The 12704-nt window shown below is 49.3% G+C and overlaps 1 protein-coding gene across 1 annotated transcript in view; it reads left to right on the plus strand.

The window, feature by feature from the left end:
* Positions 1-203: 203 nt before the first annotated feature.
* Fzd7 (frizzled class receptor 7) overlaps positions 204-12704 on the plus strand; it is a 70964-nt gene continuing 58463 nt past the window's right edge. The window contains 2 exon segments of the mRNA XM_051153869.1: positions 204-2189; positions 2191-2973. Coding sequence (XP_051009826.1) covers positions 903-2189; positions 2191-2622 — 1719 coding nt within the window. The 5' untranslated portion in view covers positions 204-902 and the 3' untranslated portion in view covers positions 2623-2973.

Below are 12704 nucleotides of genomic sequence, written 5' to 3' on the forward strand. Positions count from 1 at the left end.
CCCGGAGTGGTTTGTGAATGGGGGGAGGGGAGGGGGCGGGGCGGCCCGGCCCGGAGCCCTGCAAGCCCGACGCTTCTTCTAGCCACCAGCGCGGCTCCCAGGCGTTACTCGGCGCTCCTTCCCTGGCGGGCGGCGGAGGACGCGGGGACTCGCGGGCTGGGACTACGCGGGGCAGGAGAGGCGGGTGCAGGCAGGCCGCGGGTGCAGGGCCTCGGCGCTTCGGATTCCGCGCAACTAGCTTTCCAAAAAGAAGTCTCCCAGCTCTCAGCTCCTGAGCACCGATCCGACTCAAAGCAAGAAGGAGCCGTTTGCCTGAAACTTGGGGCTGACCTTCCCCGGGCTGAAGGAGGCTCCAGGATCTGAAGAGGCGGCAGCGGCGGCCCGAGGGGCCTGGAAGCGAGAAGGCGGAGGAGCACCATCGAGGCGGCGGCCCGGGCGACCAGGCAGGGACGCGGGGCGCTGGCCTGGCGGAGGCCCGACTAGGTGTGGGGGACGTGCGCATCGCCGTGCGCCCGGGGCTCGAGAGACTTGGGCAAACTTTGAAGGGTAACCGGAGACGCTTGTTGCCCGTCGCCGCAGAGAAAGCCGCACCGTTACGTCTCGCCGGGGAGGGTAAGGCGACACCCCCCTCCCCGATCCCCCAGCCCAGGCCCAGGAGTTTGATCCCCCGGCGGCCGCGTGAGTGCCACGCGGAGGCGGCGGAGGCGCCCCCTCGGCTGGCGGCCTCGCCCCCGCCGTGCAGGCACCCTAGCACCCTCGGCTCCGCGCCGCCCACGGCCCGGCCTCGGCGCCGGGAGGACTCTCATGCGCCGGGCGCGGCGGCGCCTCCCTGCATCCAAGCCGCTCCCCAGCGCCTGGTCTTTTTCCTCCAGCTGAGAACACCGCTGCACTCGCCGCTGGCGATGCGGGGCCCCGGCTCGGCGGCGTCGCACTCGCCCCTGGGCCTTTGCGCCCTGGTGCTGGCGTTTCTGGGCGCGCTGCCCACGGGCACCCGGGCTCAGCCGTACCACGGCGAGAAAGGCATCTCGGTACCGGACCACGGCTTCTGCCAACCCATCTCCATCCCGTTGTGCACGGATATCGCCTACAACCAGACCATCCTGCCCAACCTGCTGGGCCACACGAACCAAGAGGACGCGGGCCTCGAGGTGCACCAGTTCTACCCGCTGGTGAAGGTGCAGTGTTCTCCCGAGCTGCGCTTCTTCTTGTGCTCCATGTACGCACCCGTGTGCACGGTGCTCGACCAAGCCATTCCACCGTGCCGCTCCTTGTGCGAGCGCGCCCGCCAGGGCTGTGAGGCGCTCATGAACAAGTTCGGCTTCCAGTGGCCTGAGCGGCTGCGCTGTGAGAACTTCCCAGTGCACGGTGCCGGAGAGATTTGCGTGGGGCAGAACACATCCGACGGCTCCGGGGGCGCGGGCGGCAGTCCCACCGCCTACCCTACCGCTCCCTACCTGCCAGACCCGCCTTTCACTGCGATGTCCCCCTCAGATGGCAGAGGCCGCTGGTCTTTCCCCTTCTCGTGCCCGCGCCAGCTCAAAGTGCCCCCCTACCTGGGCTACCGCTTCCTAGGTGAACGCGACTGCGGTGCCCCGTGTGAGCCAGGCCGTGCTAATGGCCTCATGTACTTTAAAGAAGAGGAGAGGCGTTTCGCCCGCCTCTGGGTGGGTGTGTGGTCGGTGCTGTGCTGCGCCTCGACGCTCTTCACGGTGCTCACCTACTTAGTGGACATGAGGCGCTTCCGGTACCCAGAGCGACCCATCATCTTCCTGTCGGGCTGCTACTTCATGGTGGCAGTGGCGCACGTGGCGGGCTTCCTCCTAGAGGACCGGGCAGTGTGCGTGGAGCGCTTCTCGGACGATGGCTACCGCACGGTGGCGCAGGGCACCAAGAAGGAGGGCTGCACCATCCTCTTCATGGTGCTTTACTTCTTCGGCATGGCCAGCTCCATCTGGTGGGTCATTCTGTCCCTCACCTGGTTCCTGGCAGCCGGTATGAAGTGGGGCCACGAGGCCATCGAGGCCAATTCGCAGTACTTTCACCTGGCCGCCTGGGCTGTGCCGGCCGTCAAGACAATCACCATCTTGGCCATGGGCCAGGTGGACGGTGACCTACTCAGTGGAGTGTGCTACGTGGGCCTGTCTAGCGTGGATGCGCTGCGGGGCTTCGTGCTGGCCCCGCTCTTCGTCTTACCTCTTCATCGGCACATCCTTCCTGCTGGCCGGCTTCGTGTCGCTCTTCCGCATCCGCACCATCATGAAGCACGACGGCACTAAGACGGAGAAGCTGGAGAGGCTCATGGTGCGCATCGGCGTCTTCTCGGTGCTCTACACGGTGCCCGCCACCATCGTCATCGCCTGCTATTTTTACGAGCAGGCCTTCCGCGAGCATTGGGAGCGCACCTGGCTCCTGCAGACCTGCAAGAGCTACGCTGTGCCATGCCCCCCGGGCCACTTCCCGCCCATGAGCCCCGACTTCACAGTTTTTATGATCAAGTACCTGATGACCATGATCGTGGGCATCACTACCGGCTTCTGGATCTGGTCGGGCAAGACCCTGCAGTCATGGCGTCGCTTCTACCACAGACTCAGCCACAGCAGCAAGGGGGAGACTGCGGTATGAGCCCTGGTCCTTTACCCTACCTTTGCCACTTCTACTCCTTTGTAGGAGAGGCAGGGTAGGGAACGAACTCCTGAGTGGGGGGTTGTTTCTGTAAGATACACTCCCCCCTCCCCAACTGAGCTTTAATCTGGAAGTGAGAAGTTGTTTGGAAGTGAGAAGAGATTTGGGGTGAGAGGTGGTTTTGAGAGGAGGCCTGAGTGAAAAGGCAGTGGATGAAAAGACTTCTGGCTTAAGACTTGGAGGAGGAGGCTAACTGTGAAAGATACGGGCCGGCTAGGGCCTAAGGGAAAGGTCGAGATCGGCAGAGACTGGTGAGTTCCTCCAGGCCCCAAAGCTGAGCCAGGGCTGTGAGTCCAGTTCCCCCCGCTGTAAGGCAAGTGGCTGTCCTCACTCCAGTGAGGCCTGGGGGGAGGGGCCTGATACCGCTCTGTCTGCAGCCTGGGCTTTGTTGCAAAGATGGGGGACCTCCTGCGGTGCCCTTGTCATGCGGTGGTCAAACCATAATCTCTTTTCACTGGGGCCAAACTGGAGCCCAGATGGGTTAATTTCCAGGGTCAGACATTACAGTCCTCCCTCCCCTACCCCTTCCCGCCTGTTTTTCCTCCCTCCTCCTCCTTTCAAGTCTAGTTAAATAAGCATTTGGAAGGCTGGGGAGGCCTGCCTGCTAGAATCCTAAGGCGCAGAAGGTACCGGGTTTTTTTTTGTTTTGTTTTGTTTTGGGTTTTGGGGTTTTTTTTGTTGTTGTTGTTTGTTTTTTTGTTTTGTTTTTGAGAGGAGGCCTAGGAAAGAAGTAGTAGTTAGGTCTGCTTCTTTTTCATTTTCTAGGGAAGGCAGGAGGCAGAGAGAAAAAAGAATGTTTTATTTGGTTTCATACCCCGAAAAGAAGTGATGACTTGTTGCTTTTCAAAAACAGGAATGCATTTTCCCCCTTGTCTTTGTTGTAAGAGACAAAGAGGGGAACAAAAGTGTCTCCCTGAGGAAAGGCTTAACTGTGAAGACAGCAGCTTTTATAGGCAAAGCAGCAGAAAGTTGAGGTTTCCCCTTTGGTTGTTAATTTGGTTGAGATAAACATTCCTTTTTAAGGAAAAGTGAAGGGCTGCGTGCTCTCCTACCCATTCAGCCAAAGGTTCTGACTTAGATAAAGGAAATGCAAGGAGTTTTGTTATTTGTTTTAAACAGATTTAATTCAGAACACATGATCTAACAGGCTCTGTTAAACTGCTTAATGAAATCTCCATTCTGCACACACACCCCAAATCCAATTCTTAGCTTCCCCGCACCCCCCACTTCTGCCAAATTTGGAGGGGGGGTGTTTTTTGTTTTGTTTTGTTTTGTTTGTTTTTCAGACAGGGTTTCCCTGTGTCGCCCTGACTGTCCTAAAACTGCCTCTAATAGATCCGCCTGCTTTTGCCTCAAGTGCTTGGATTAAAGGCACGGCACGGACCACCATGCCTGGTTCCCCTGTCCCATTTGTATCCTTCAAGATAAAAGAAGAGACATAGTGCTCACAGAGTCAAAATAAAAGAAAAAAAATTAATTTAAAGGCTTAAAAACATGTGCCCACTTTTTCCTTTAGTTCCATAAATCCATGTATAAGACACACAGGTTGCATGAAGAGTTGATGTGCAGAATGCTGGTGAAGGCAGAGGGGAATTTGAACCAGGTTTAAAGAAAGTCATTAAAGGAAGGTAAACTTCAAAGTGATTCTGGAGTTCTTTGAAATGTGCTGGAAGACTTAAATTTATTAATCTTAAATCGTATACTTTTTTTTTTCCTCCTGTGATAGAACTCTGGTTCCTTGGCATGATGGTGTAAGGCAGAGAGCATCATGGGAGTTAACCTTTACTCCACCTTTGACACTGACTGTCCCCCAATCTTGCAATGCTGTTCAGTTTCTCAGAGCAGTTTTTAAATGCCAATCAGGGGGCACTATCAGGAGCACAGATTACTCTATATACACCGCGTTCAGTTGAATGGCCCTGCTTCTACGTTACAGTGCTCTTGTATTTCTGAAACTTTCAAAGCAATCTCACTTGTCAGATTTTTTTTTTTTTTAACTGCCACTACACAGGTTTGGCATCCTTTGTGTTTTATCTCTCAAGTGCATGTGAAATTTGTAAAATAGAGACAGTGCAGTATGTATATTTTGTAAATCTCCCATTTTTGTAAGAAAATATATATTGTATTTATACATTTTTACTTTGGATTTTTGTTTTGTTTTGCCTTTAAAGAGCTACAATGAAGCCCACTTTATCACGTGTACAGATCACAAATAAATTTTTTAAAAAAATACAAAAGTGAATGTTTGTTTGCTCTTCCTGAGATAGTAAACCAAAAAAAAAAAAAAAAAAAAAAAAAACCAAAACCTTATTGTGGAAAGAAGGTATAGCTGGTGTGCCTGGGTGTGTGTCCCATAGAAGAGGCTGGTGGCTTAGAGAGGGTCATGAAGCCTTTGACTGCTTTTTCCTTTGCTCTGCTCTTACTTTTGTTTTCTCTTTCCTACCTCCCTGCCCAGTCTCATCTACCTCTAAGCTAGCGATTCCCAACAGTGTCAGACCCCTTTGGGGGGTCTCCTATCAAATATCCTGCCTAGTAGATACTTATGATTGATAACAGTAGCAAAATTACAGTTACAAAGTAGCAAGGAAATAATTTTATGGCTGGGGAAACGCCTCAGCATTAAGAAGGGGGAGAACCACTGCACTGAGCCTTTTTAAGTGAGAGGTTCAGATCCATGTCTCTGATCTGTAGTTTACTAACCTTAGGAGTCTAAGCCTATGTGTGAGAAGGTCTACAAGATATTTTTGGAATTTTTACTTTCCTATTGACCCTCCCCTTTGGGAAATGGGTATGTGTGTGTGTGTGTGTGTGTGTGTGTGTGTGTGTGTGTGTGTGTGTGTGTGTGTCCCTAATGCACCTCATCCAAATTATTAATATTTAAATGCTTTGAACTTGGGTGGCAGGGAGTGTTTGTAGAGCAGGGGTCACCTTTTTAGAACCCGCAGCTGGAAGCTCCCCTGTACCTTCCTGGTGAACCGAAGCGGAGGCCATGACTCAGCAGCTCTGTAGGAATGGACTCCAAGCCTGACCCTGAGGTGGCCTCAGGAGCCACTCTTACTTGCTCTTGCAGAGGCTAACTTTGGAATCAGATGCAACTGGGTCGCCCCTCAGGGAAATGGTCAAGGCAGTCTCATACTCCCAGACCTAAGCTTTGATAATGTTTTCATTTGTCTCTTGTTTAATTCGGGTGCCAATACCCTGGTTATGCCCAGAGCAGGCGGAGTGCTGATGTTTCTCCCGCCCCACACCGATTGGAAGTTTCTATAGTTCCAAAGTGTAACAGAAACAGTTCTGTTTTTGTTTTAATTAACAGGCTCACACAGGGCGGGCGTGTTTTACAAACGGAAAGAATGACAACCAATGACAGACAACTCTCTCCAGGAGGAGGGAGGCTAGCTAGATACTGCTGCAAAGCAGCATTGTTTGTTTGTTTGGTTTAGTTTTTGTTTTTGTTTTTGTTTTATAAATCTCCTGAGTTCTGAACATCACTATGGGTGTGAGGTCGTTCTAACCGGTAAAGAATTGCGCAGCAAAGAGAGAAAATTTAATGAGTTTGTATCTCTTAAGGCTTATCCAGTTTTCAGTCATAAAGTGACAAATTTTAGGTGAACCATGCCTCTCTTAACAGGGAATACTGTCTGTTAAAAATGTTTGCTTTCAGAGTAGCTGGAAAGAGTTTGCTGTTTTCCTCCTCCTCCTCCTTCTTCCTCCTCTTTTCTTTCTTTCCTTCTTTCTTCTTTATTGTAAACAACCAAGGAAGGCATTTAGACCTTTCTAAGGGAATCCTGTGGCTGCTCCTAAGAAAATACCCCTGCCTGTCTTTCACGGCTCCCAATGATGGAAGAGGCTTGGTCTCTAACGAGGGAACAAAAACAGCATGTGAAGAAATTGGTACCTGCTCTTGTTAGAAAAAAAACAAAAAACAAAACAAAACAAAACCCTACCTCCCTCTATCGTTCCTTCCACATGAGGATGCCCTGTGAAGTCAGCCCTTACCTACACATTTTAACAAGCCCATGGGTTTCCTTCAGAAGTTGCATTTTAGCAGAAACTAGGTGAAGGAGAGTGTGTGCGAGAGAGCAGAAAAACAAAACACACAAATGCAGTGCAACATCTAATCTTGGTAACTGGGTATGTGAGAACTCTTGGCAAGGAAAAACAGTGTCCTACTCACATCTTGCTCTTAAGTTTTTTAATGTACTTAGCATAAAATAGTGATACGGGACATTCTCTTGGTAGGGCTATAGTAACGTGACAGCTGTAGGTTTGAGTCCTGTAATTACACTCAGAAAAATCTCTTCTCACTCTCCCATCTTTAATTTCACTGAAAAAGCAGGTGGCTATTAATAGATGGTATATTTTTGTATATGCATATGTGAATGGTGAATAACAGTCTACAGGACTCCAGGAAATCCTAGAAGAGAGTGAAAACACTCCAGTGTACACTTAAATAAACAGTTCGTCCATGTTACACTGCCTAGCTTTTATGGCAGCTTGACACAGGCTAGAGTCATTTGGAAGGACAGAACCTCAGTTAAGGAAATGCCCCCACCAGATTAGCCTGTGGGCAAACCTGGAGGGGCGTTTTCTTAATTAATGATCGATGTAGGTGGGCCCATGGCTGGTGTGCCATCCCTGAGTGGCTGGTCCTGGACAGGAGCGCAAGCAGGCTGAGCAAGCCAGTAAATCGCACTCTTCCATGCCTCTGCATCCGTTCCTGCCTCCAGATTCCTGCCTTGCTTTCCTGCCCTAACTCCACTAAATGATGAGGGACAATCTGTAAAAGGGAATAACCTCTTTCCTCCTGAAGATGCTTTTGGTCCTGGTGTTTTATCACAACAATAGAAACTCTATGTATCTCCTGTTGCTTCTTTGTTTGTTTTTTGTTACCCCTCTTCAGTGAATTAAACTGATTTAAAAAAAAAACAAAAACAAAAAAAACACAACTCATTCCTAAGCTCTTCTTAATAAGTCATAGGAAATTGGTTTTTTGTTGTTTTGTTGTTGTTGTTTCCAGACAGGGTTTCTCTGTGTAGCCTTGACTGTCCTGAACTCACTTTGTGACCAGGCTGGCCTCGAACTCACAGCAATCCGCCTGCCTCTGCCTCCCGAGTGCTGGGATTAAAGGTGTGCGCCACCACACCCGGCCCAGGAAATTGAACCAAGTTAAAAGGGTTACCACCACAATGCCAGCTCTTTGATAAACATATTATATTTCTTATTCTCTTTTGTTATCTTTTGTATGCATGTGGGGGGGATATGTGGGTGTGTGAACTATGTATGTGAGTATGGGTGTGTCCACAGGTGTGTGTCCACAGGTGCACACATGTGTGAAGTGGAGGCCAGAGGTTGATGCTGGCTGTCTTCCTCTTTTTCTCCACCTTATTTGTTGAGACAAGTCTCTCAGCAGACTTGGAGCTCATCAGTTTGGTTAGAACGGCTAGGCAGCAAGCACCAGCCATCCTCTTGTCTCTGTCCCCTAAGTCCTACTGTTACATTATCACACACATGCAAGTACTCAAACACACACATACTTTTACATGTGTTGGAAATGTGTGTGGCGATCCTAACTCAGATCCTTGTAGTTGTAGGGCAAGGCAAGCAAACCATCTCCCTAGCCCCCTCTCTGGGGAGATAGATAGATAGATAGATAGATAGATAGATAGATAGATAGATAGATAATTGATAAGTAGGTAGATAGATGTGTGTACGTATGTACATATATATTCATTGTTGGAATTTTCTTACTATTGTAGTAGTGGAGAGGAAGCAAGTTTGACAATAGTCGTTTATTATATTTTGGGGGGGGTTGGTTTTTTGGGGGGGAGGTTGTTGTTGGTTGGTTTTTTTTGTTTGTTTTTTGTTCGTTTTGTTTTGTTTTGTGTTTTGTCTTTTCCAAGACAGGATTTCTTTGTGTAGCCTTGGGTGTCCTGGACTTGCTTTGTAGACTAAGCTGGTCTTGAACTCACAGTGATTCGCCCACATCTGCCTCCCTGAGTGCTGAGATTTAAAGCATGCACTGCTGTGTCCAGCTATATGTTCTATTTCAAAACGCAGTGCTCAGCAGCCAGGTCAAAGGTACCAGAGGGAGAACAGGTGACAGGGAGACAGACAGAGCTCTCCTGAAATAAGTCGAGACCCGGTTCAGAGGGACCACGCCCCCCAAGAAAGAATGAGCAAACTAAAAGCTACGATGCTGGACAGAACTGGCAAACATCAGGAGGGGACTCGAATGGCATTTGACCTGTTGTTCTAAAGGTTCATTATTTGACTTAATGCTTACAAGTCTTTCAACCCTGAGACAGAAAGCATTACCAACTGAGAGATGAGCTGAAAGAGTTGGTGAACGGCTATTCACTTGAGACGGTCTTTGAAATATATAAAGGTCGGGACTGGGCAAGTGTTTATTTGGATGGCTGCCTTAATCTAGCTGTGTGATGGTTTTGCCGGCGAGTTCATTACAAAAAGTAATTTAAAAAAAATCAATGAGGTATAGAGATGCAGGTACCAGGGGAGCGAGTGGTGTTCTCACACTGGCTATGGTATGCTGTCTGTCGTCTGCAGCCTAGCCTCCGGCAAGGTGCTATACAGGGCAGCCCAGCTGATCACAGAGAGAAGTCCAGCAAGGATTTGTTCCCAAGAATCCAGATTATGCCGCATGCTGCAACTCGTGTGTACTTAAAATCGCTTTCTTCTCCTGTGGTCTTGCTCTCCTCATCTGAGAAGACGGCCTCTGAAGTGAAAACCTTCCTCCAGCCTTCCAGGGGTGGCAAACACAATCACCACCATGTGGCACACCAAACCGGCACATTCATTTGTGGTGCACCCACAGCTTTCATAAACCTCCTGTAGGTCTGCCCTTCAACCAACCATGTGAGTATGTGCTCTGTATCTACAGAAGCCGCTTTAGACATGGTGGGGGTGGGAGTGGAGGGGAGACACAGCACGGCTCTGAAGCAGACTGTTACATCTCACTCTGGATAACCCACAAGGGTAAGATGTGGCAGATATCAAATGACTGTAATGCCAGCACTGGAAAGGCTGAGGTAAGAGGACCATGCCTTTGAGACAGGCCTAGCTGCTGTACAGTGAGGTTCTCAGAAACAGAGAAACAAAGGTTTTATTGCACATCGTCTTGTCTTCTCTCCAAGCATGCACCCATAACACAGCCAGGCTTAGGCAGTTTCTTGGAATTTTCGCTACTTGGTATTTTACAACCAAATCTACACTCAAAGGTTTGAAATGATAGGGACAGACATTTTTGCTTCTGACCTAGGCAGGAATTAAATGTTTCTCTAGCTTCCTAAAGCCGCTTTCAAAAGCTGCCTAACTGACAAGAGAAACTTGAAGCTATTATGAGGGGTTCGAGTGTGCTTAAGCGGAGGGGCTACTTAGCTGTAAGGATGCTCTCCGGAGCTCTGTTCTGCCGATTTGGCTGGTGAGCTGTCTCCAATGGCCCTGTGAAGCTCTTCGTCCTGCTCAGATCTGGGTCGGGTTCAGCTAAGAGTTCAAGAAGTCTTTAGAGATAAGCCTGTCTGGAGCAAGAAAGGGCATGTAAGAAGCAGAGACAGCCAGGCAGTGGTGGTGGTGGCAAACGCCTTTAATCCCAGCACTTGGGAGGCAGAGGCAGGTGGATCTCTGTGCATTTGAGGCCAGCCTGGTCTACAAATCAAGTCCAGGACAGCCAAGGCTACACAGAGAGACCCTGTCTCGAAAAACCAAGAAAAAGAAGGAAGGAGGGAGGGAGAAGAAGAAGAAGAAGAAAAAGAAGAAGAGACAGCAAGGCATGGTTGCATATGCCTTTAGTCACAGCATTAGGAATGCTGAGGTAGACTGTGAGTTCAAGGCCAGCTTGGTCTACACAGAGAAACCCTGCCTTGAAAAACCATTTAAAAAAAAAAAAAAAGCAAAAACAAAGAGAGGAGGGGGGAGGAGATGCGTACTACATATCCTTGAATAAATAGGCCAGCTGTCCAAGTGATCCAGTGCTACCGACTCATGGGGGATTTAAGCCCCAAACTTTAGCTTGACCAAGAAGGCCACTTGAATCAAAAGGACAGGGAGTAGAAAACACAGTGGCAACAAGGGAGGCATATGCCCCATAACCTAGCACCAACTGTGCTTTTCACATTGGGGGATGGTGCCTATAGCTGGGGAGGGTTGTGCACATAGCTTGTAGTTCTCGGTTCCAGGTCTGGAAGGAAAGCAAGTGGCAGCCAGTCCCTGACTAGCTTTTTACAGCAGATGTAGAGAGAAACTTTAGCTAAAAACCACGATTTTTTCCCCCTGAAGGACATTTTCTAGGGAACCATTTCGGTGTTGGGGGCCAGGAGGGCCCTGTGTTCAGCATAGTGACTAGTAAGATTTGGCCAGCATCCGCCAGGACAGCATCCTACAAAGAACAGCACCCTGCTCGCTTGGGCAGGGAGTGAATGGAAAACAGTGTTCTGTATTTTCAAAGCATCTTCCTCTCCCTGTGGACTTAAAATGCTAACAAATCAATATGGGTACCCTGAATGCTTTCCAAAGACGGGGAAACCACAGCCGTGAGTCTAAAAGCAGTTTATTCAGTGTCCCAAGTAATCCCAAGCCAAGCCGCAGAGAAGGATCCACCCAAATCGCCCTAAAACTGAATCTGCTTCTCTTTCCCCTAGAGCGAAAGGACTTAAATTTGTGGCATGACCAAAGCAGAGAGAGCAAATGGGGTGGGGGGTTGGGGGCGGGGGAGGCCAGAGATTGGTTGTGGCTTCGCACTGGCTTTGTAAGAGGGAACGTGATGGGATGGTATCGACGTGTTGTCAGGGGCAGTACAGGCTGGCTCCTTGTGTGTCCTTGATAATAATGATCATTATCTTTATCGAAGTTAACACTTCCTGAGCACCAACTGTATGCCCAGCCTCACACAGCCCTGCGTGCAATATGGTAGAACGGGCAAGACAACCTAAAAACCCCAACCACAGTTTTTGGTACCTAATAAGTGCTCAGTAAATATCAACATCTTTATGATTAATACACAGTGACATCACTTGCACATTATAACAGCCCTAGGAGGGAGGTGTAATCATCCCCCACGGGCGTGGGGCGGGGGGCGGACCCAGCCATGCAAGGTAAGCCTGAGAGTGGCCACCCGGGCTCTGGTTGCTGCCCCTAATCACCATGCCACAAATATTTACTGAGTTTTTAATGTCTTCCACTCTCTATTATTATTCCTCTTTAATTTAATCCAGAGCCATTCCAAAGGGAGGAAAATAATTTACATCTTGGCAGGGCAGAACTGGGGAGGGGATTTGCAGCGCTAGTTCCCAAAGAGTATTTGGTTTTTTTCTTAGAAAGAGGCAGAAGGCTCATAAATACTGTTTAAATGCTCCCCCCCCCCCCCCCTTTGGCATTTTGAGAGAGTCTGGCTGTGAGCTCAGTCTGGCCTAGAACATGTGGTCCGCCTGCCTCTGCCTCCTGAGTGCTAGGATGACAGGCTTGAACCATCACACCCAGGCGGGCTCATCCTGCTTGCCCAACATGAATTTTTACATCAAGGCTCCAGGACCTGGAAATAAGAGTTAGCTTGGTGTATGGGGCTAGAAATGCACTCTAACACGTAAGAGCTCCCAGGCACAGTCCCCAGAACCAAAGGAATGCATGAGGCCTGAAGGTCAGAAGTTCAAGGTCAAAGGGGGGGGCTGCTGGAGAGATGGCTCAGTGGTTAAGAGCACTTGGCTCCTCATTCAGAGGTCCGGAGTTCAATTTCTCACAACGACATGATGGCTCACAACCATCTATAATAGAATCTGATTCCCTCTTTTGGAGTATATGAAAACTAATATGCATAAAATAAATAAATAAATATTTTAAAACATAGGTTTAAAAAAAGGAATTTCAAGGTCATCCTCTGCTCCACAGGATACATAAGACCTATCATCATCATCATCATCATAACAACAACAACAACTGAGAATGGCACTCCTAACTGTCCAGCAAGTCTGGTCAAAGAGCCCTGGAATGTCACACGGAGAGCCACACGCCAC

This window comes from Acomys russatus, chromosome 12 (genome assembly GCF_903995435.1).
Source record: "Acomys russatus chromosome 12, mAcoRus1.1, whole genome shotgun sequence".
In the NCBI taxonomy this organism is placed as follows: Eukaryota; Metazoa; Chordata; class Mammalia; order Rodentia; family Muridae; genus Acomys; species Acomys russatus.